At 38.4% G+C, this 23,671-nt stretch overlaps 1 protein-coding gene across 6 annotated transcripts in view; it reads right to left on the bottom strand.

The window, feature by feature from the left end:
• LOC127424109 (oxysterol-binding protein-related protein 9-like) overlaps window positions 1-23,671 on the bottom strand; it is a 53,343-nt gene that overhangs the window by 10,381 nt on the left and 19,291 nt on the right. For 2 of the 6 annotated variants that reach the window (XM_051668956.1, XM_051668959.1), the window contains 8 exons: window positions 14,103-14,198; window positions 13,928-13,975; window positions 13,002-13,031; window positions 12,860-12,910; window positions 12,455-12,493; window positions 7,873-7,972; window positions 7,567-7,671; window positions 1,589-1,748 (listed from right to left, as the gene is read on the bottom strand). In XM_051668956.1, the coding sequence (XP_051524916.1) occupies window positions 1,589-1,748; window positions 7,567-7,671; window positions 7,873-7,972; window positions 12,455-12,493; window positions 12,860-12,910; window positions 13,002-13,031; window positions 13,928-13,975; window positions 14,103-14,198 (629 nt within the window). Of the gene's footprint in view, window positions 1-1,588; window positions 1,749-7,566; window positions 7,672-7,872; window positions 7,973-12,454; window positions 12,494-12,859; window positions 12,911-13,001; window positions 13,090-13,927; window positions 13,976-14,102; window positions 14,199-18,483; window positions 18,678-23,671 lie in introns of those variants that run through there. The other 4 variants (XM_051668958.1, XM_051668957.1, XM_051668960.1 and 1 more) reach the window with 4 other exon arrangements.

Genomic DNA, 23,671 nt, shown 5'->3' with positions numbered 1-23,671 from the left:
TTTCTCTATGCAGTGTTCCAGTTAATGTGCGTGTGGACAGGTTCTACTATCATTTACACATCCAGCAGTGAGTTCTAATTGTAAATGTGTGTGTATATGAATTCATGTAATTAAACTCATGCAGTGTATGTATGTTACTCTATGCAGGATTTTAATTATATGTGCACTTTTTGCATGTATATGACACTGTATATTGTTTTGATGAAATCAGTGTGTTGTTGTTTATTGTGGTAGGGCGGAGGGCGGGGCCGGGTCGTGATTCTGCACACCCGGCCCCTAATTAGGCTGATTAAGCCCGAGAGGGATAAAGGCGACCGGAGACGGCAGTGCGACAGAGAGAGAGTTACGGGCAGCTGCCCGATACCTGTGTGTGTGTGTGTGTGTGTGTGTGTGTGCGTGTGTCTTTTGGCTCAGTTTCTCATTAAAATATTATTTATATCATCAAGCCGGTTCTCGCCACCTCCTTTCCATTGAAGAGTGTTACACTAGTGCCAAAATCCAGGAAGGTGGAGGTATGCGCCATAGTAGAGTCCTCGCCATTACCATCCACCCCAACGGAGAGCAGCCGCGGCCACCCGCCGGGAGACGGAGGAGCCCGGCCGCCTGAGAGCGGAGGAACGGCCGCCGACCGCGAGGGGAGGAGGGACTCCTATCCGACCGCCTGGAGCGGTCAGGGCCACTGCCAGGGGCGGAGGAGACCCCTACCAGCTGCTGAAACTCGGCGGGGTCTGAGAACCGCCGACCGCAAGCGGGGAGGGGCTCCTGGCCGACCGCCTGGAGCGGGAGGACTGCTGCCAGGAGCGGGGGAGACCCCTTCCATCCACCGGAACACGGCGGGGCGTTCCGTCTGCCAGGAGCCGGAGGACTGCCTCCGATCCGCCCGGGGATGCGTGGCTGTTGTCCGCTAGAGGGTGGAGGAGTGGCCGAGGACCAGGCTACGGCGTATCGGAGAACTGGTGAGTAAATTATCATTTTTTTTCTCTCTCTCTCCTCTCTCTTTCTCCCGCTGCCACTCCGCATTGGCCTTTCCCTCTTATAAATATTATTATTGTGTTTTTTTAGTTGGTACGATCACTGTTACAGTGTGTAATTAGCCCCTAATTAGGCTGATTAAGCCCGAGAGGGATAAAGGTGACCGGAGACGGCAGAGCGACAGAGAGCAAGTTACGGGCAGCTGCCCGACACCTGTGTGTGTGTGTGTGTCTGTCTTTTGGTTCAGTTTCTCATTAAAGTATTATTTATATCATCAAGCCGGTTCTCGCCTCCTCCTTTCCATTGAAGAGTGTTACATTTATATATACACAACTCACACTATGCAGTGTTTTATTGGAATATGTGTGTGTAACTCACTCTATGCAGTGTTTTATTGGAGTATGTGTGTGTAACTCACACTATGCAGTGTTTTATTGGAGTATGTGTGTGTAACACACTATGCAGTGTTTTATTGGAGTATGTGTGTGTAACTCACTCTATGCAGTGTTTTATTGGAGTATGTGTGTGTAACTCACTCTATGCAGTGTTTTATTGGAGTATGTGTGTGTAACTCACTCTATGCAGTGTTTTATTGGAGTATGTGTGTGTAACTCACTCTATGCAGTGTTTCGGTGAGGTGCTGCTCTGATAAAACTCATCTGCGTCATAAAACTCATCTTCGCTGCTGGAATAGGAGAAGTCAGGAACTGAGTGGGGCAGTACGTTCATGTGGCTGGGCGACGTTCCACTACTGCTAGGAGCTGAGGGACCACTCCCTGAAAACAAAGCAAGAAAATTAAACCAATGCATGTGTGTAAATATGTTGAGTGTGTGTGTAGTGGAGCTTGAAGTACACCACTCATTTAAAAATAAAAAATTAAACACCACAGCCGACAGTCAACTTAGCTTCCTGTTATGGGTTGAGGTTTTTAGCTTTTGCATAGGTGGGCGGTATATCTGCTTCAAATAAACACAAAATGAGCCATGATTCTAGTAATATCATACACAGCTGATTTCACAAGCACAATCTCTGATGGTTAAAAACTAGGAATATGTCAGTGGTGTTAACATAACATCAGCCACCCCATACACATCTGTGGTGACCCAATCAATAATCTTAAACAATGCTTTCAGTTTAACCTTCGAACTCATTCTAAGGCCATCAAAGGCCACTGTTTCAGCACTCGAAGGCTGAACATTTTAAACTCTATTTCAAACACTGAATCAACCTTTGCCATTTAATTCCTTGCCGCAAAACATGCATATTCAAATACAAGGGTCACACGCACCATTACTGCCGATCACTCTTATGCAAATGTTGTAATCACTCCTCACTGCATCATTTACACTAATGACACTATCTTACCAAAGTGACAACAAAAATCTGCAGTCTCATATTAGTGTTCATGTTAACATGTAATTACAACTGAATTATTTAAGCAATCTTCAAGGTTCAATACAAGTTAAGCTCAATAAACAACATGTGTTGATTACCACAAAATATTATTTTGACTCGTCCCTTGTTTATGTATGTGTGTGTGTGTGTGTGTATGTATGTGTGTATATATATATGTGTGTGTGTGTGTGTGTGTGTGTGTGTGTATATATATATATATATTATATATATATAGACACACACACACACACACACACACACACACACACACACACACAGGCTGCCAAAAGTTTGGAATAATGTACAGATTTAGCTGTTTCGGAAAGAAATTGGTATTTAATTCACCAAAGTGGCATTCAACTGATCACAAAGTATAGTCAGGACATTACTGATGTAAAAAAACCAAAAAAGTAATTTTTATCAAATCTAGACAGGCCCCATTTCCAGCTGCCATCACTCCAACACCTTATCCGTTAGTAATCATGCTAAATTGCTAATTTGGTACTAGAAAAATCACTTGCCATTATATCAAACAAAGCTGAGAGCTATTTGGTTGGTTAAATGAAGCTTAACATTGTCTTTGTGTTTGTTTTTTAGTTGCCACAGTATGCAATAGACTGGCATGTCTTAAGGTCAATATTAGGTGAAAAATGGCAAAAAAGAAACAGCTTTCTCGTGAGTCAATCATTGTTTTGAGGAATGAAGGCTATACAATATTTGAAATTGCCAAAAAACTGAAGATTTCATACAAAGGTGAACACAACAGTCTTCAAAGACAAAGGACAACTGGCTCTAACAAGGACAGAAAGAGATGTGGAAGGCCAGATGTACAACTAAACAAGAGGTTAAGTACATCAGAGTCTCTAGTTTGAGATATAGACGCCTCACATGTCCTCAGCTGACAGCTTCATTGAATTCTACCTGCTCAACACCAGTTTCATGTACAACAGTAAATAGAAGACTCAGGGGTGCAGGCCTTATGGGTCTGGTTTTCCACCGTTGAAAGTTTCCCCTGAACTTGTATAGCAGAATATGGTGTAACACCACTGCCGCTGTTTATCTCTTGTCTCGGCAGGTGTAAATGCTTCTTGTTTTACAACCTGCCAATAATTGATGGGCAGTATTAAAATAGTCAGCATTTGACTGATACTAAACAGTACTGATGTTTATTTAGCTATTTATTTTATTTTTATTTATATTAATGGTCAGCAACTGACTGATACTAAACTGTACTGATGTTTATATAGCTATTTATTTTATTTGAATTTATTCTTTATTTTAATGGTCAGCAACTGACTGATAATAAACTGTATTGACGTTCATTTAGCTATTTATTTTATTTGAATTTATTCTTTATATAAATGGTCAGCAACTAGGGCTGAAACAATTAGTCGACGTTATCGACAACAACATTTTTTGTTGTCGAATAGTCGTTTGATCTTATCGTAACATAAGATCATAAGAAATTCTAATGATTGCACACAAGAGCAGCACTGCAGCTCGCGCCTGACTGAGGAGAGGAAGAAAACACATCTCACAGTCCAGACACACTCTAAACTTTCCAAACAGCTTCAGGTGATGTAGATCACAAAGTATGTGGGAATTATAATGCAAAAATACAAAATAAGTACATACAGAAGCACTCTTGTTGTGGAATAAGCAGAGCTGGAGCTGACGCTCAGCTTAAGCAAAACTTGCGTGTCGAGCGTCTTTAAAGGAAACACCCCGGCATTACATCTTTAATGCAGTTCTATTTAATGCTTAATAGCTTTATTAAAGTTAAAATAAGGAAACTGGCATTTCTCTGTGCGGTCAGCGCCTCTTCTGAGTTACGCGAAGTGTCCCGATCTAAGGGGGAGAGATTGAAACTGCACCCGGCTGAGGTACACTCTGTTGCGGGGACACTCGTTCCTCGAGTGCGCGTGCTTAATGCAGCTAGATTATAACGTGATGGCATCTTATTGAATCATAATATATGTCACTGCGCATTTCTTATCATGAAGAAAATTGGCAAAACGCAGCTTATTAATAAGAGCGAGTTTGTTTTTTTGCGAGTTAAAGATGGATTGAAGTGAACAAAAAGGTGAGAGAGGGTGGTCTTCACCCCAATATACACTGCAAAATAATACATTTTTTATTTGTTATTGTTTTAACTTGTTTTCCAATATAAATATCTAAAACTCTGTTAAAACAACGTACATTTACTTTAGCAGCTATACTGCAGAAGAATTATTTTTTTTATCTGAGAATGTTGAATATAATTTTAAAAATACAAATATTTTAAAATATCTAAAAATCCTTTAAAAAAAAAAAAGATGCATTCACCTGAGAAGCAGCATATAAGATATTTAGACTTGCTTTTAGAGAATAGATCTTGAATACAAGTATATTTTGTCTTTACTGCACTCGCAGAAGTATAACCAAGTGAAAAAATACACTTATATACAAAATACACTTATATTTAAGATACATTCTCTTAAAGCAAGTCTCAATATCTTATATGTTACTTCTCAAGTAAATGTATCTTGTTTTAAGGACTTTTAGACAATTTTAAAATGGAAAAAAAATACAAATACACTTGATAACAATAGGATTTTTTTGTAGTGAAATGTTTACTGAATTAAACATAATAAAAAGTATTTTTTCCCTTTAATTCAGTGAATGTCATTTATAGGTATTTTTAAAAGATGATTTTGTCCTCTTTATTGTTAGCAAGCACATTTAATACAACCTTTTAAGTTGGGGCACAAGCTGAATAGTCGGTTTAGAGCTAATGATTAATCGTTGCAATAATCGCCCGAATAGTCGAATAATCGTTCTAATAATTGTTAGATTAGTCGATTATCAAAATAATCGTTAGTTGCAGCCCTATCAGCAACTGACTGATACTAAACATACAGTACTGATGTTTTTTTTAAGCTATTTATTGTATTTTTATTTATTCTTTATTTTCTCAGTGTTCATTTCTAGAATTTGTTGACAATGTATAATAATAATGTCAAATATTCTTTGATAAAAATATTTGTTTAAGAAAGCAACCTTCTGAGTACCTTTTCATAGTCATATTGGTGCAAAATCCAGCTCAAAAATTAACTATATCGGCCACCATATCGGTAATCGGTGAATTTTCCCTCTCTTAAATCGGTATCGGTCTCAAAAATCCCATATCGGTTGTGCTCTAATTACTTTACAAAGATAAAGTTGGAAAGTGATTATCACACAACAATTATGTTAACACATATAATAAAGGCAGTATAAAAGTAATCCACATGACGCCACTGGTTAAATCCATATCTTCTAAAGCGATATGATAGGTGAGGGTGAGAAACAGATCAATATTTAAGTCCTTTTTTTTACTATCAATCTCCACCTTTGACCAGCCCCAACCAATAGGTGGCTGAATGTGAAAGTCACATTCATACCAGAATGTGGAAGTGAAAGTGCAGATTTTCAGTAAAAAAATGACTTAATATTGATCTTATTGCTTCAGAAAATATGGATTTAATCACTGGAGTAGTATGGATTACTTTTACACTGCCTCTATGTCCTTTTTGGACTTTCAAAGTTCTGGTCACCATTCACTTGCATTGTGAGGACCTACAGAGCTGAGATATTCTTCTAAAAATCTTCATTTGTGTTCAGCAGAACAAAGAAAGTCATACACATCTGGAATGGCATGAGGGTGAGTAAATGATGAGAGAATTTAAATTTTTGGGTACACTATCCCTTTAAAGTGCATCAATGGACACAATAAAGTACTGCAGGAAAATAAGCTTAGGAATGCAAAGACGAAATAGCTGATAGGAAGTGCTAATATGAACACAGTGACAGAATCAATATAATTGTGATGCTGTCAATCTAATAAGTGAAAAGTTTCTTTATGTTGGTGGTAAGACCAAGTCTGGAAAGGAAAAATGTATGCACATCCAACACTTCTTCAACAAGTGCCGGATCAAGGCAAAAAGCATTAAAATACAACAGAAAAAAGTAGAATAAGAATAATATAACTGTGCGGATGTACTTTTTTCAAGACCAAGTCTGCACACAAACCTTTCCACACAAATCAGCTCTATCTAAAACCCAAGCAACCCCTCTAAATTTAAATGGAAATCCTAATTTACAGTCTGCAGTTTGTGCAGATTCAAGGGATTGACTGTTTTTGTCTAGTTTCCTGCACTGCTGTCCAGAGTGCTACCGACCTGCTGTGTTTTTGCTGCACTCAGCTTGTCCTGCACTGCCTCAGCAGAAGCTGGACACTCTAATGCACTAATGATTGTCAGGGGAAAACGCACACTGCAGAGAGAACAGCTCTGCCAGCTTCCTCAATGCAGAGGAATACTAATACAGTAGCTATGAGTTCAAATAGAAGTTGTAGGAAAAAAAAAAAAAAAAAAAAGATTACTATTCTTAAAGGAAAATATAATTTACACATCTTCATGTCGTTCCAAACCTGTACGAGGTTAATTCTGACATGGAACACAAGAGAGAAATGTTTGAAGAATCATTACCCAGCTCTTGCCATTTACTGACCGTTCACAGTGACCAAAAGGTCCAAAAGGGTTTGGAACAACACAAAGGTGGGTAAATAATGACAGAATTTTCATTTTTGAGTTAACTATTTCTTTGCAAAATTCTTTGGGAGGTAGTAATTATTGTATATTTCTTTTGGATATTTTAATTAGGATATTTCTTTTGGACAGAGATTACAAATCTAGCAACAATTATTTTTGTAAAGGTGTTTGACTAACACAACATGTGAGAAACTAACCCTAATTAGGGATTGACAGGAGTTTAGATACAACTTAAGGATCCAAATGTTTTTATCTGCGATGCTTAAAAATCAGGGTGAAACCAGCACCATCTGCACACTGCAAAGACTAAATAAATGAACAAATATCAGGTCAGACAGACTGAAGGTGACTCAGAAACTTTCTTCACAATATGAATGAAAGATTTGAATTTATTGTTTTCACTTTAAGTTTCATCCAAATATATAGTTTTTTTCAAAGGTTTGCCTTTTTATTTAGAAGTGTTTACATCCGTTACCTTCACAAACATATATCCATAACTTTCCCATTTGAGTAACTTTCCAAAGAACTATGAGATTAGTTTCACTCTAGTTCTCTTAATACTTTCAGTTTTACTTAGTGCCTATTACACTAGGTACATTTCATGACTGCCTGACAACTGGTTCGTACCTGTGCTGTTGGGAGTGGGTGTCTGAAGGCTGCCCATCACCGTGACAACAGGGCCCACGGATAAAGAAGAAGGCCTCTGTTCCGTTTTACACACCTGAGCTCCATCTGTGGACGAAAACACACCCCTTATATGACCTTGGTCTGAAAAACACACAGAATTTGCAAACCAAATCTAATCTCTAAGCTTCCAAATCTTTGGATGGCAATGCAGAGAAGCCATAAACCAAACAGCATTTGACACTTTTAAAGGACAGCAGAGATAGAGAAAGAGTGTGAGAAATAAATAGAGAAGGGGGGGCAGCTCACCTGTTGGGAGAGTGGTATGCGTTGGCATGGCACTGGCACTGACTACAGAGGCGTTGAGAGCGGTAGGTTGGAATACCCCATCCACTGGGTTTATGGTGCTCTGCAGAGGACCACAGATACAATACAAAACACAGCTCTCATAGGAACACGCATTATAAATAAACTCTCTCACAGGAGCATTCAGTCTCAACACACAACCCAACTATCACAGGAATCCTCAAGAGAGCATCAAGTACTTGTATTTTGAGTTACTGTGACGATATGGTAAAAGGAGTAGTCCACTAAAAAGGATTTTTTTTTTTTTACATTTACTCACCCTCATATCATTCCAAATGTTCCGAAATGACAAAAAGGTGGCATAAAAGGGGTTAAAAAAAATTATGCACTTTATTCCAAGTCTTCTGAAGCCATACGCTAGATTTGTGTGAATAGACCCTTTCACAGACTGTGATTACACATTCCTGCTTTAATTTAGCGATGAAAATCCAGCTAACTTTTTATAAATATTTTAATAAAAGTAAATTTATTGCCTAATATTATTTTTTGTGTTAGCTACATTAATAATAATAATAAAAGCACTGCTTTTATGTTGTTTCAAATACAGTTTCTAAGGGCGTGATAATTTGGCATTTTTCTCTCTTCTGAATGCCATAATCTATCTCTCTCTATTTTTTCCTCTTTTGGAAAGTTATGGAAATGTAATAGTGCATTATTTCTTTTGCTGTTTGATCAAATGGGAATGCAAAAATAATGTTTGCGATGGTGTCCCATATGCATCTATAGAAATTTACCCCACTATAGTTTACATGCACGTTCCAAACCCAGAAATGTAAAAAAAAAAAAAAAAAAAAGTTCATAACTGCTTAAAGGAATATTCCATGTTGAATACAAGTTAAACTCAATCCACAGCATTTATTTTGACTTGCCCCTCCTTTTCTTAAACAAAAAAAGCAAAAATCGAGGTTACAGTGAGGCACTTACAATGGAAGTGAATGGGGACCGATTTCTGAAAGTTAAAATACTCATGTTTTCAAAAATATAGCCACAAGACAAACAATATGCATGTAAACATGATTTTAGTGTGATAACCTTTTTTGTGTAAGGTTATAGCGAATTTTACAACTTCATTACCATGACGATGTAATGTCAACAACATTCACTTCCATTGTAAGTGCCTCACTGTAACCTTGATTTTTTTTTTAAGGAGGGATGAGTCAAAACAATTTTTTGTGGTAATCATCATTATGCCACAAATGCTGTCAATTGAGCTTAACTTGTATTGAACCCAGAATATTACTTAAATTTTCTGTTTGACACACAAAGCTATAATACTAAGGCTTCAGAAGACTTATACTGCACACAATTTACATGAAAGGAAGAACTTTACGGGGTAGAACCACATGAGGATGAGCAAATGATGACAGAATTTTCATTTTTGGGTGAAGTACTCTTAAAAGTGCAGAAACAATAAAAATCATCCCTTTTTTATGGAGTAAGAGTTTTCTATTCAGGATTTCAACACTGAAAAAAATTAAAGCACAGTAGTTCTACAGCAGATACTTTATTGCTCTGATTTCCTTAATAAAACAGTAGAAACAAAGATTTTTATTGTTGAAGACAACATGAAATCAAAATGAAACCGATTTACTTTCTTAATAAATGTGTACTTTCTTTCATAATCTGTCATGTAAGAACGGTCTCCGCCTCTAAAACGACTTTCTGCGGATGTAACCAGTCATGTGGGCGGGATAAAATAAATGAACCAATAATATCACAGCCTAACAATAACAACATTTAGGCTAACCAAAACCTAACAGACACAATCAAGTCCCACCCTAAATGATTTCCCACCAATAACTGTTGCACTAAATAAATCCCATTGCGCAAGTCAAACATGTTGCAAATACTGCTTCATATTGTCTTTTAGTATTTCATTTTTTGTTTCCAAAATGACACTTTTCCATACATAGACACAAATGAACAAGAAATAGTCAACAAGGCTTTGAGAATCAAGAGAAAGTTTTGAAGTAAACAAATAAGATTCAGTGCTTTCTAATGCACTGTGTCCAAATGAGCAACCTCACAGCTGTGGCTTGTGTCCGTCACACAGACTCTTCTTAATACATAAAATCTTTGCCTAATGGTAACCAAACACTGAGCATCTGTCAGTTGGCGGACACTCAGATAAAAGGCTATTAATCTCTGCATCCAAGGCAACAAGCCCATAATCCTGCATGCAACATGCATTAAACAGACAGCAAGGAGAAGGAAAAATCTCTATCCAGCATGGACTGTGAATCACATATGTCACGAGACACACAGCAGTAAGGAAACTCCACCCGAAAACACATAAGACAAAAAAAAAAACAAATACAAAAAACGACATGCAATCAACGGGAATGAGATTTGGAGGGGCTTTTCAACCCAGGGAATTTTGAAGGATTTAATCAATTATTTATTGTTCTGAATAATCCCTGTTTTGTTGTTCAGCGACAGAGCCTGCCGCTCTTAATTAAAAGCCAATTAGAGTAATTATAGCTCTGCAGTGAACACAAACACTAGAATGAGATTAAATCAAGAGGCAGAGACACTCAGGGCTGTGGCAAAAAGACAGGGAGCATGGCTACAGACAAAGGAAAGAATCAGGCCCCCAAAACAGAAGAACATCATTTCATTTAGCTTTTGTGGTTTTTATAAGTCCCTTATAACAGTCAGTACCTTATTTACAGTTTGCATTTGGCTTTTTAATGTTCAGGTGCCATAATGAGCAGTAAATATATACAATGTCTCCTGCAACAATATTTTAAGTGTGACTTTAATGTCCAAATACTTTTTGGGGAATTTTACACATGGTCTTTTGAGCTAAATTTAATCCAGACTCACAGTAACACAAATGGCCTGCAACAAGAGTTGAATGTACACTGGCGGCCAAAAGTTTGGAATAATGTACAGATTTTGCTCTTATGGAAAGAAATTGGTACTTTTATTCACCAGAGTGGCATTGAACTAATCACAATGTATAGTCAGGACATTAATAACGTGAAAAATTACTATTACAATTTGAAAAAAAAATTGCAAACTTCTTTAAAGAGTTCTCATCAAAAAATCCTCCTTGTGCAGCAATGACAGCTTTGCAGATCCTTGGAATTATAGCGGTCAATTTGTCCAGATACTCGGGTGACATTTCACCCCACGCTTCCTGTAGCTCTTGCCATAGATTTGGCTGTCTTGTCGGGCACTTCTCACACACCTTACAGTCTAGCTGATCCCACAAAAGCTCAATGGGGTTAAGATCCATAACACTCTTCCTATTATCTGGTCTGTGTTTCTTTGCCTCTAAACTTTTCTTTTTGTTTTTCTGTTTCAAAAGTGGCTTTTTCTTTGCAATTCTTCCAATAAGGCCTGCACCCCTGAGTCTTCTCTTTACTGTTGTACATGCAACTGGTGTTGAGCAGGTAGAATTCAATGAAGCTGTCAGCTGAGGACATGTGAGGCATCTATTTCTCAAACTAGAGACTCTGATGTACTTATCCTCTTGTTTAGCTGTACATCAGGCCTTCCACGTCTCTTTCTGTCCTTGTTAGAGCCAGTTGTCCTTTGTCTTTGAAGACTGTAGTGTACACCTTTGTATGAAATCTTGTTTTTTGGCAATTTAAAACAATGTATAGCCTTCATTCCTCAAAACAATGATTGACTGATGAGTTTCTAGAGAAAGCGGTTTCTTTTTTGCCATTTTTGACCTAACATTGACTAAGACATGCCAGTCTATTGCATACTGTGGGAACTCAAAAACAAACACAAAGACAATGTTAAGCTTCATTTAACAAACCAAACAGCTTTCAACTGTGTTTGATATAATTGCAAGTGATTTTCTAGTACCAAATTAGCAAAGCAGCATGATTACACAAAGATAAGTTGTTGGAGTGATGGCTGCTGAAAATGGGGCCTGTCTAGATTTGATCAAAAATGACTTTTTTCAAATAGTGATGGTGCTGTTTTTTTTACATCAGTAATGTCCTGACTATACTTTGTGATCAGCTGAATGCCACTTTGGTGAATTAAAGTACAAATTTCCTTCCGAAACAGCAAAATCTGTACATTGTTCCAAACTTTTGGCCACCAGTGTAATTGCGTGTTACATTGCTCGTAAGGTCTAGCCATGATAGTTATTGATCTGATGAGAGCCTGTGGGAAGGTTATAACAGGTCACCATCTATTTATCCTACATGGCTCAATAGCATGTATGACAACGGAAAATCAGTGGTCATTTTGTGTGTACATACTGTATATGTGTCTTACATTTGAAGGGCTGGAGTAGTTTGGATCAATCACATTGTCAAAGAGATTTTTACATTGTTGAAAATCATGACCATAGGAAAGAACAGGCCCAGAAATGACCCAACACGAAGCGTGAGAGAAAGGTCAAGAGCAAAACCAGAAAGAGAGTGGCAGACGTGGTGGCCGGAGCCATCAGATCAAGATCATGCACATCTCGGTTCAGTTTTAATTGAAGTGAAAATTGTATTTCAGTGGAAGAGAGAAAAGGAGCAACGCTCGATTGTTGAGGAATGTCAAAACTTACTATTAGTCCGTTTGAATGTTGCTGTTCGTTACTTTGGTCCTTCAAATTTTAAAAAGAAAACACAAATTGAGAAAAACGGCTCATAGCTGAGAAACAGCCACAAAAGACAAAGAAGACTATAAAAACTTGTTCAAATGGTCTGCACTGATGGCTTTGCTTAACTTTTTTGAGACAATAACAAAAGGTCACTTGAGGTATTTTCACTTCCTGAATCTCTTAGAACCACCTCTCCAAATCATTGAAATGGTACATGTTGGAATGTTGATAATCCGGCCAAAATAAACATTAACAGGGTTGTGGAAAATTACAGGTCGGAAGACTGGTAAATAAATACTAACGCAGACCCAGGGGAAAAACAAAACACTGGTACAAACACAAAACGAGCCAACAAGGCAAGCGTTTTACCTTGGCAATCTGTAGTAGTACGATACAGTGTTTGATGGACTCTACCATACTCTAAAAAACAAAAACAAGAAATGAAATTACATTCCAGCACCAAAATTTGAACCAAGAAGCATTAAGAGGGTGAAGGTGCAGATGGTCTTACACAAGTGGTATCCTTCAGGTTCTCGATTTTCTGTGATTAACAAAATGGAAGAGAAATGGACCAGTTTCAGTTAGAATTGTGAAATGCCCTTGAATAAAAACAAAGAACAGAACATGCACCTTTACAAACACTTCAAAGCAGAAATGAAAGCATCAGCTTGTGACCAAATGAGTCTCATGAGTTTCATGCCTTAAAAAGGACTAAAACTGTCACTCTACTTTCTGTAAAAGCTTTACTTCAAATTTAGTATCACTGGGTGTGAATAAATTTAATTGGATTTCATTCACTCATTAATTCATACAAATGTTATTTCTTATGTATGCAGAAAAAGTTCACAGGGCATATCCATCCTAATCCAAACCTTGTTTCCTATCGTCATCCTTTTCCAAAGTATGCGGTACTAGAGAGCGTTTTTGAAAGTCTCCATTTTCGGTGGAAGAAAACCGTGTTCCATTGTGGAGCATAAGCGTAAACGTTGCAAAAATCAATGCGTTTTAAAACCCAAAACGTTTCAGTGTGGACGTGGCCTCAAACAAAATTTCCAGCCAGATTCACAACAGGTACGTCTTTATGTAAAATTTGTACTTCTTGTAATGTTGATGAATCCGTATTATTCTAAACGAGGGAGCATGTGTGCAGTTAGTAATTAACATAATACGTGCACAAACCATCTCCATATAAGGGTTTTCCCCAAAACATACATATGTATACTGTACAAAACCAAATTACAACACATAATTTACTATCACCACCACTTCCAAGAGCAGTTCTAACCTCAGTACTACATTCTTTCCTGATAAATATCAGGATGTAACAATAACGTTACAAAAAGGAAGAATTTCTATAAAAGTCACCCAGTAACTGCAGACACTGATTGAAAATGTGTCAGTGATGACACAGAAGGAAAACAGAACATCATGCCTTACCCTCCGCGACTCATCTTCCTTGCAGTCTTTTATCTTCTCATCAAAGAGCTGAGCAAGAACAACAATTAGAAAACAATGTTCGTAAACAATTGTCAACTCAAACAACATGGCTCTTTTGAGTCACAATACAGTCTCATGATTTACCATATACTTTTTAAAAGTACAAAAGACTTACTTTTAACTGGTCGATCAAAATCTGCAAATACGCATCCGCCTCTGCTAGCTTCTTGTCGAAGTCCTGAACGCTGGGAACGAATCCTGTTTCTGCCTCCTGCAATTGAAAGTGAGAGGGATTGGTTTCAGCCCTTTCTCGGTGTATAAAAGCTTCCATGGAGTCCTGAACTCAGCAACGTTCTGCTTTCGAGAGGAACAGACCAGTTGACTGAGCAGAACTGCTCCCTGCATGTTCACATTTCTCTTTAACAGCTTTAACTGAATTACACAATTAGACAACTGGTATAAACATAGATCAGATCATGCAAGTGACTGATACTGAACTGAACTGCAGAATAAAGAGGGGCTGCGATTTAGATATTGATATAGCAATTTCTAGAAAATTAATCTCATCATATTTTTAATCTCATTATTTTAGCAGTCCACTACTGAATAGGGGTGAAGTGTTCAGTAGAGTCATTTCCATTAAAGGAATAGTTTCAAAAATGAAAATTCTCTCATAGTTTATTCACCCTCAAAGGCAGCATAAAAGTGATCTATATGACTCCAGTGGTATCAATGTTTTCAGAAGTGATATGAAAGGGGTGGGTGAGAAATGGATACATTTTCAAGTCCTTTTTTACTATAAATCTACTTTCACACAGCCCTCCTTTGCGCGTTCACCAGAGTTCTTCTTTTGTTTTTGGCCGATTTGCATTATTTGTGCATATCACCACCTACTGGGCTGTTGCGCAAATATGATTTATTTATGCTTTTCCTTTGCTTTATACCTATTATATTTTTTCTTTCTCCTCCCTGCCCAGTAGGTGGCGATATGCACGAAAAATGTGAATCGGCAAAAAAAAAAAAAAAAAAAAAAAAGAAACTTGGTCCTTTCGTGAACACGAATAGGAGGGCTGGTAAAAGTGCAGATTTATAGTAAAAAAGGGCTTAAATATTTATCTGTTTCTCACACCTATCATTTCACTTCTGAAGATATGGATTTAACCCCTGGAGGCATATGGATTACTTTTATGATTCTTTATATGCTTTTTGGACCTTCAAAGTTCTGGCCACCATTCACTTGCATTGAATGGACCAACACAGCTGAGACATTCTTCTAAAAATCTTTGTTTGTGTTCTGCAGAAGAAAGTCTACACATCTGGGATGGCTTGAGGGTTAGTAAATGATGAGAGAATTTTAATTTTTTTAATTTTCTTCCTCCTAATGCTTTTTAACAGCATATGGTTTACCACAATGACACTCCCGTGAGGTGTGATGCCTCTCCTATACTCAGTATTACTGTGTGTACTGTGAGCAGAAGCTTGACAACCATTACAAGAATGGCAAACAACAGTTACTTCTTGTACACTGAGCAATTGACAAGTATTTATCTGCTACTCTGCAAACACATCTTAGGCTATTCCAGATATTTCAGTAAAGTGGTTAAAAAAAAAAAAAAAAAAAGACTATAGTTAATGCCGGTTAGCCCAGGTGTCTTTGAAAAGTAAATATATACAGTTTAAAGTGGCAAAATCAAAAGGTTAAATGTTGGCAGTAGCTTATATAAGAGAGGTACTTCCTCGTCTGGGGTTCACTGCCATGAGCTTTGGGTCTCGCTGGCCACTGTAAATAGACTCCACGGTGGAGACTGGCAGAATTAAACTGCATGGGAAAATGAAGAAAAGCAATATGCAGCCAACTGCCATCCTACTGCGGGTCAAATCATAAAAAAATAGGTCAAAGTCTGCAGGAGTTGAACAAATCCGCTCAGGAATTAAAGGTTAAGTGGAATATCAGTATGAAACCATATGATTCATTGAGTCAACTCCACACACAAATTGTGGAAATGTCATAAAAGCTGTTAATGAGAATTAAGATTTAAGTATGTACACCTAACGCTTGCAATGCGCTGGCCATCAGTGTTTGCATACTTGCATTTCAGGCTTATCAAACCATACACCAACATCTCAAGCTGCATTTGTCCATACTGACTTCTAAGGGACCAACAGACATTTAGCCAAATAGAATTTTCATTTCAAATTAAAAGGAACAGATATTAAACAGTTTGTTTTATTTTTACAGGCACCATCAACATCTCAACTCCCACCAGGCCTGTATAAAAGGTAGATTTGCAGTTTTGGCATGTAAATCACTGAAATAACTGCTTAACAAGCATGCCTTAGCCCCCAGAGAGCCTTACATAATGTTTTTAGCCTGTGCCTGGCAGGAAAAAGCTGTGGCACACTGAGAGATACATGGAAGCTGTTAAAACACCTGCACGTAAAGACTGTGCAGACAGGAAGCTGTTCCCATTGACTCGCTCTTACAGTCTGAGTCATAGCTGAGCTTGAGCTGACCGAGACACTCTGGAGATCTAACACAACTGCAGAGAAGACACCTACTCTGCTCCAAAACCTAGTGAGGTACCTTGTGGTCTACTGTATACTGCTTCATTCTAAGGAACCGTTCAGACCAAACATGTACTTGCGTTGCAAAAAACAAAAAAAACAAAAAAACAAAACAAAATCTAATATAACAAAAGGCAGGTGTCTTAGGGCACGCTTTTAAAAGTTGAAGTTCTTTTTAATTTATCACATCATCAAACAACAAAATATGCGAAGCTGCTGTACGAGAGGCTCTGTTTAGCACGTTTACATAAAAACTATTGAAAATCAGCGCAGGTGAATGCAAAAACATGTTCGATGAGAACGGTCCCATAGGCATCATCATAACTGAAATGTAAACTTTATAGTCACTTATCTGGAACTCTCAACATAGGCAGCAACTCAATGCATCATACATGGATCGTGCGTTTTATTGCCACATTAATCCAACAGTGAGGGTCATTCTGGTTGACTACTTTAAAAATAGCATTCCTCAAACAACACACATGGCAGACTTGACTCACAATTGATTTCAATAGAGTTTGCCATTAGCAGGACTGGTTACACATGCTGTTGAGCTAACGGCATGGTTTTCTAATAAGCATAAATATGGGGGGGCTGGGTAGCTCAGTGGTAAAAGACGCTGGCTACCACCCCTGGAGTTCACTAGTTCGCTAGTTCAAATCCCAGGTCGTGCTGAGTGACTCCAGCCAGGTCTCCTAAGCAACCAAATTGGCCCGGTTGCTAGGGAGGGTAGAGTCACATGGGATAACCTCCTTGTGGTCACTATAATGTGATTCGTTCTCAGTGGGGCGCATGGTGAGTTGAGCGTGGATGGCGTGAAGCCTCCACACGTGCTATGTCTCCGTGGCAACGCGCTCAACAAGCCACGTGATAAGATGTGTAGGTTGGCGGTCTCAGAGGCGGAGGCAGCTGGGATTCGAATCACTACGCGACCACGAGGACTTAAAGCGCACTGGGAATTGGGCATTCCAAATTGGGTGAAAAAGGAATAAATAAATAAATAAAATAAAATAAATAAGCATAAATATGCACAGCACACACAAATATTGGGTAAAACAGTGATCTTTGTAATTACATAAATTTATTATATTGATAATTTTCAGTAATTATTTCACTATATTTAATTATATTCTCTCGCTTCATCTACCATACTGTAGATGAATATTTTTAAACAATCTTGTCGCAATTTATTGTGGCAATGGTTCTCAAATAGAAGCCTCAACAAACGTCCAAGGAGGCCTTGAGAAGACCTAAACTGATATGAAAAAAAAGGACATTTTAAAATAATCAAGCTTAATTAAAACGCAAGATCATATAAACAATGACACTGAATAATGATGAAGTATTTTAATCTATTGATACTATTTTCTGGGGGATGGGGCCTTCGAATATCATCATGGACAATGGGGGGTCTTGGAGTCAAAAATCTTTAATTGCTATCATTAATTATGCTACCTATCTTTTGGAACAGCTTTTACGCCCTTCACGTTGCCTACATAGGCAGCTTACTAGATTTTGGAACAAAGCTAGTATGTTTCAGTATGAATCAAAGGTGTGTAGGCAATCATTGTGTGTTTTTAGGAGACAAAATGACAACCAATACTGACCTCAATGTGGTCCTGTGACACATTTCAAGACCAAACACATAAGTCCGACTTTGATAAAGTGCTCTATTATGTCAACACAGACAACACAAGACTGTGCACACATATACACAATATCAACCCATGATTTGGCTGTAAAGCATCTGAGATTACAAATCACAAGGTCAGTCAGTCAAAAAGTAACTGACGCATACAAGTGTGACCCATGCCCTCTCTCTCTCTTTGCACAACCAAATGTTCCCCTACTACCTTCATAGCACACACACCCTCGCTCTTACACACCATTACACAAATAACACACCCTTACCTGCACACATATTGAAACACACACACAGTGTGACCCATTTAAAACGCATCAGTAAACTCGAGCAAAACAAAGTTACTTACTCTGTTCTTGCCACGGTGGGACATGCCTCCTCAAAACTTCCAAATCTGACCCAAACTCTCTCTGTCTCACTTTCTATATCTGTCCACTATATCTGGTAAAGGAGGGGCAAATTAGGTGAACAAGTACCTATTGACTGATGTACTCCAAGCTGTTCTATAAACCACTCTTGGCTACACTTCCTCAAAAGAAAAAACGCAGAAGAGAAAGTATGAAAAAACAGTGGCATAAGCCTGTAGCAAAAACAATACACTGCTGTGATTGGATCTGCTGTTTCCTGCACAGGAGGGACTAGCTGAATATGTAAGTTGTGATTGGCTATTAAGATCATGTGATTGGATGACAGTGCTCTCTGTGCTTGTAGGTACAGTACTTGCAGCCATGCTTGTAGCTGCCAGTCAGCAGATAAAAAAAAAAAAAAAAGAAGGCAGGCAGTACTGAGGAGGTAAAAGGGAGAAAAGTAATAGAAAGACCTGGAAGAGGAAGAGATGAAGGGAAGATACAGCGAGAGATGAGGAAAATTATACACACACAATAAAAGGATGAACAGATAAAGGGAGAAAGATAAACTAACTAAAACCACATGCTGCTCAGTCTGTCATGGTTTTCCTATGTCTGTATGGGTCACCATACACCTCATTTAATAAGCTCAAAGACTGTTTTCAAGTTTTAAAATAAATGTTCTATATATATATATATATATTATATATATATATATATATATATATATATATATATATATATATATATATATATGTATATATATATATATATATATATATATATATATATATATATATATATATATATATATATATATATATATATATATATATGAGAGAGAGAGAGAGAGAGAGAGAGAGAGAGAGAGAGAGAGAGACACACACACACACAGTATATATATAGTTTTATTTATATAGCACTTTTCAGCAAATCAAGCACAAAGTGCTTCACAAAACAAAAATTCAAAAATGAACACACAGTAAAACAACATATTCACATCACATAGTAATAAAAGCAACACACACAGTAAATCACAGCACATTCATTCAGTAATAAAAGCCAGTCTATACAAATGAGTTTTTAAAAAAGACTTAAAAACAGACACAGATTCAGCAGATTATCCCAGGTCAGGCTGTTCCATAATCATGGGGCCTTCACTACAAACGCTCTCTCAACTTTCATTTTGCATCTGGATCTTGGAACAGCCAACAGTATATGACAAGATAATCTAAGAGGTCTAACTGTTTCATAGGGTTTTAAAAGTTCTGCTAAATATTCTGGCGCCAACCCATGTAATGCCTTATATGTAATTAATAAAAATCTTAAAATCAACCGTAAAATGTATTGACAGCCAATACAAAGAAGCTAAAACTGGAGTAATACGAGTAAAAGACCTAGTTCGTGTCAAAAGTCTAGCTGCAGCATTTTGCGCTGATTATAACAGTGCTAAAGTGTGTTGATTTAAAACTGAAAACAGTGCATTACAATAATCAAGGCGTGACGAAATAAAAGCATGTATAAGGTTCTCCATATTTAAATTAGTATCAAAGTAGACTCCCAACTTTTTTACCACCTGCTGATTATTTGGGATCACCTGTTTAAGTGCTGACTCAATCTCACTTTTTTTAGAATCATGAACGATTATAACAACCTCTGTTTTGTTAGTATTAAACTGAAGAAAATTACATGCCATCCAATTTTGTACATCTTTTATACACACTTGAAGAACATTTAAATTAGTCAGATCATTGGGATGCAATAGCCTAGTTTCCATCCACTTTTCACGCTATTTTGTTGTCGACAAAGTGAAAATGCGTAAAAAAAAAAAATTTGCGAAATTTGCCGTCTTCTGCCTGTTTACATTCAAATGGCCTTTTATCGATAAAAATGGTGTGCATGATGACGTCATGCCTAATAAAACACTTTGTCGCATAAGTTTTGGTTTAGCGCAACAAAAATCTGCTCTTAAGCCGTTTCCATTCAGAAATGTGTGTTTATCGATAATTCGCTTCCCAGATGTCCCTAATTTTTTCACATGTACATAAGTATTCACAGCCTTTGCTTAATACTTTGTTGAAGCACCTTTGGCACCAATTACAGCCTCAAGTCCTTTTGAGTATGATGCTACAAGCTTGGCACACCTATTTTTGGGCAGTTTCTCCCATTCTTCTTTGCAGGACCTCTCAAGCTCCATCAGGTTGGATGGGGAGCGTCGGTGCACAGCCATTTTCAGATCTCTCCAGAGATGTTCAATCGGGTTCAAGTCTCGGCTCTGGTTGGGCCACTCAAGGACATTCACAGAGTTGACCCGGAGCCACTCCTTTGTTATCTTGGCTGTGTGCTAGGGTCGTTGTCCTGTTGGAAGATGAACCTTCGCCCCAGTCTGAGGTCCAGAGCGCTCTGGAGCAGGTTTTCATCAAGGATGTCTCTGTACATTGCTGCATTCATCTTTCCCTCGATCCTGACTAGTCTTCCAGTCTCCTTTGTTATCTTGGCTGTGTGCTAGGGTCGTTGTCCTGTTGGAAGATGAACCTTCGCCCCAGTCTGAGGTCCAGAGCGCTCTGGAGCAGGTTTTCATCAAGGATGTCTCTGTACATTGCTGCATTCATCTTTCCCTCGATCCTGACTAGTCTCCCAGTCCCTGCCGCTGAAAAACATCCCCACAGCGTGATGCTGCCAGCACCATGCTTCACTGTAGGTATGGTATTGGCCAGGTGATGAGCGGTGCCTGATTTCCTCCAGACATGACGCTTGCCATTCAGGCCAAAGAGTTCAATCTTTGTTTCTCATGGTCTGAGAGTCCTTCAGGTGCCTTTTGGCAAACTCCAGGCGGGCTGTCATGTGCCTTTTACTGAGGAGTGGCTTCCGTCTGGCCACTCTACCATACAGGCCTGATTGGTGGAGTGCTGCAGAGATGGATGTTCTTCTGGAAGGTTCTCCTCTCTCCACAGAGAAATGCTGGAGCTCTGTCAGAGTGACCATCGGGTTCTTGGTCACCTCCCTGACTAAAGCCCTTCTCCCCCGATCGCTCAGTTTGGCCAGGCGGCCAGCTCAAGGAAGAGTCCTGGTGGTTCCAAACTTCTTCCATTTACGGATGATGAAGGCCACTGTGCTCATTGGGACCTTCAATGCTGCAGACATTTTTCTGTACCCTTCCCCAGATCTGAGCCTCGATACAATCCTGTCTCGGAGGTCTACAGACAATTCCTTGGACTTCATGGCTTGGTTTGTGCTCTGACATGCACTGTTAACTGTGGGACCTTATATAGACAGGTGTGTGCCTTTCCAAATCATGTCCAATCAACTGAATTTACCACAGGTGGACTCCAATCAAGTTGTAGAAACATCTCAAGGATGATCAGTGGAAACAGGATGCACCTGAGCTCAATTTTGAGTGTCATGGCAAAGGCTGTGAATACTTACGTACATGTGATTTTTTTTTCGTTTTTTATTTTTAATAAATTTGCAAAGATTTCAAACAAACTTCTTTCACATTGTCATTATGGGGTATTGTTTGTAGAATTTTGAGGAAAATAATGAATTTAATCCATTTTGGAATAAGGCTGTAACATAACAAAATGTGGAAAAAGTGAAGCGCTGTGAATACTTTCCGGATGCACTGTATATGTTAGTGTTCCAAAAAAGCACACTGAAGCTTTTCTTCTAGTATTGTGCATATATTTTTAATTTAAAACATATTTGTGCACAGAAATGATATGTTTTTTGTATTGTGGACTAATTCCGTGACTGCCGTCTAATTATTTTGATTGGTGTGAAAAAGCAACTTTAATAAATAAACGGATGGCTACAGCGATTAAATTAATCACAAACAGTGGCCATTAATTTGTTCTCCGTGCACTTTATCACGTGATATTTGTATTGGCACTCCTGGAAGTGTCATATTTGCAATGATCGGATCTTTATGCCGTTCAGATCAATCCATAATCACGTACAATATATTGGCTTTCAAAGATCTTATACCTTGTCATCATGATTAACACAGACAACGATTGGGGTAAATTCTGTCATGTGACACTACATTTTTGCGTTAATGCCAATTTTCTCGACAAAAAGTGTTTCCAAACCAGTTTTTCACAACATTTGATGTATCGACATAGAGTTTATGCGCTAGAGTTAAACAGAAAAATATTATGTTGATAAAATGCGTTTCCATCAGCTTAATTTTGATGCGCTAAAACTTTTTTCGTAAAAAATCCTTGGATGGAAATGTAGTTATTGATAAATACAATTGCAGGTTATCTGCATAGCAATGAAAATTAATGTTGTATATATGAATCACATAACCAAGCGGTAACATATATAGTGAAAACAATATTGGTCCTAAAAGGGATCCTTGCAGAACACCACAATTAACTTTAGAAGAGGAGGACATCTCATCTCCGACAGACACCACAAATTTCCTATTCATCAAACCAGGAAACAAACCAGCCTAATGCCACCCCAGATATTCCCACCCATCTCTTCAATGTCTCAATTAAAACTAAATGATCAACTGTATCAAACGCTGCAGTTAAATAAAGCAAAATTAAAATGGAGCACTCTCCAGCATCCTCCGCCATCACTAAGTCATTTGTCACCCTAAGAAGGGCAGTTTCTGTACTGTGGTTTTGTGCGTGTGTTTTTTTTTTAAATATAGATACTGTGTGTGTCTATATATACATATATATATTCAGATTCTTTTTTTTTTCTTGACTTTCTCCCCTTTTCCCTCTCCAATTTGGAATGCCCAATTCCCAATGCGCTGTAAGTCCTCGTGCTGGCGGAGTGACTCGCCTCAATCCGGGTGGTGGAGGACAAATCTCAGTTGCCTCCGCGTCTGAGACGTCAATCCACGCATCTTATCACGTGGCTTGCTGAGCATGTTACCAATGACATAGTGCATGGGAGACTTCACACTATTCTCCGCGGCATCCACGCACAACTCACCACATGCCTCACCGAGAGCGAACCGCGAGGAGGTTACCCCATGTGACTCTAACCTCCCTAGCAACCAGGCCAATTTGGTTGCTTAGGAGACCTGGCTTGAGTCACTCAGCACGCCCTGGATTCGAACTCGCTACTCCAGGGGTGGTAGTCAGCATCTTTACTTGCTGAGCCACCCAGGCCCCCTGTATATTCAGATTCTTTAGAAAACAAATCTTTCACAAACTCTACTTCCATAACGAT

Source organism: Myxocyprinus asiaticus, chromosome 33, assembly GCF_019703515.2.
Source record: "Myxocyprinus asiaticus isolate MX2 ecotype Aquarium Trade chromosome 33, UBuf_Myxa_2, whole genome shotgun sequence".
In the NCBI taxonomy this organism is placed as follows: domain Eukaryota; kingdom Metazoa; phylum Chordata; class Actinopteri; order Cypriniformes; family Catostomidae; genus Myxocyprinus; species Myxocyprinus asiaticus.
The sequence above is the reverse complement of the archived record's forward strand: the minus strand, read 5'-3'. Positions and strand labels throughout refer to the sequence as shown.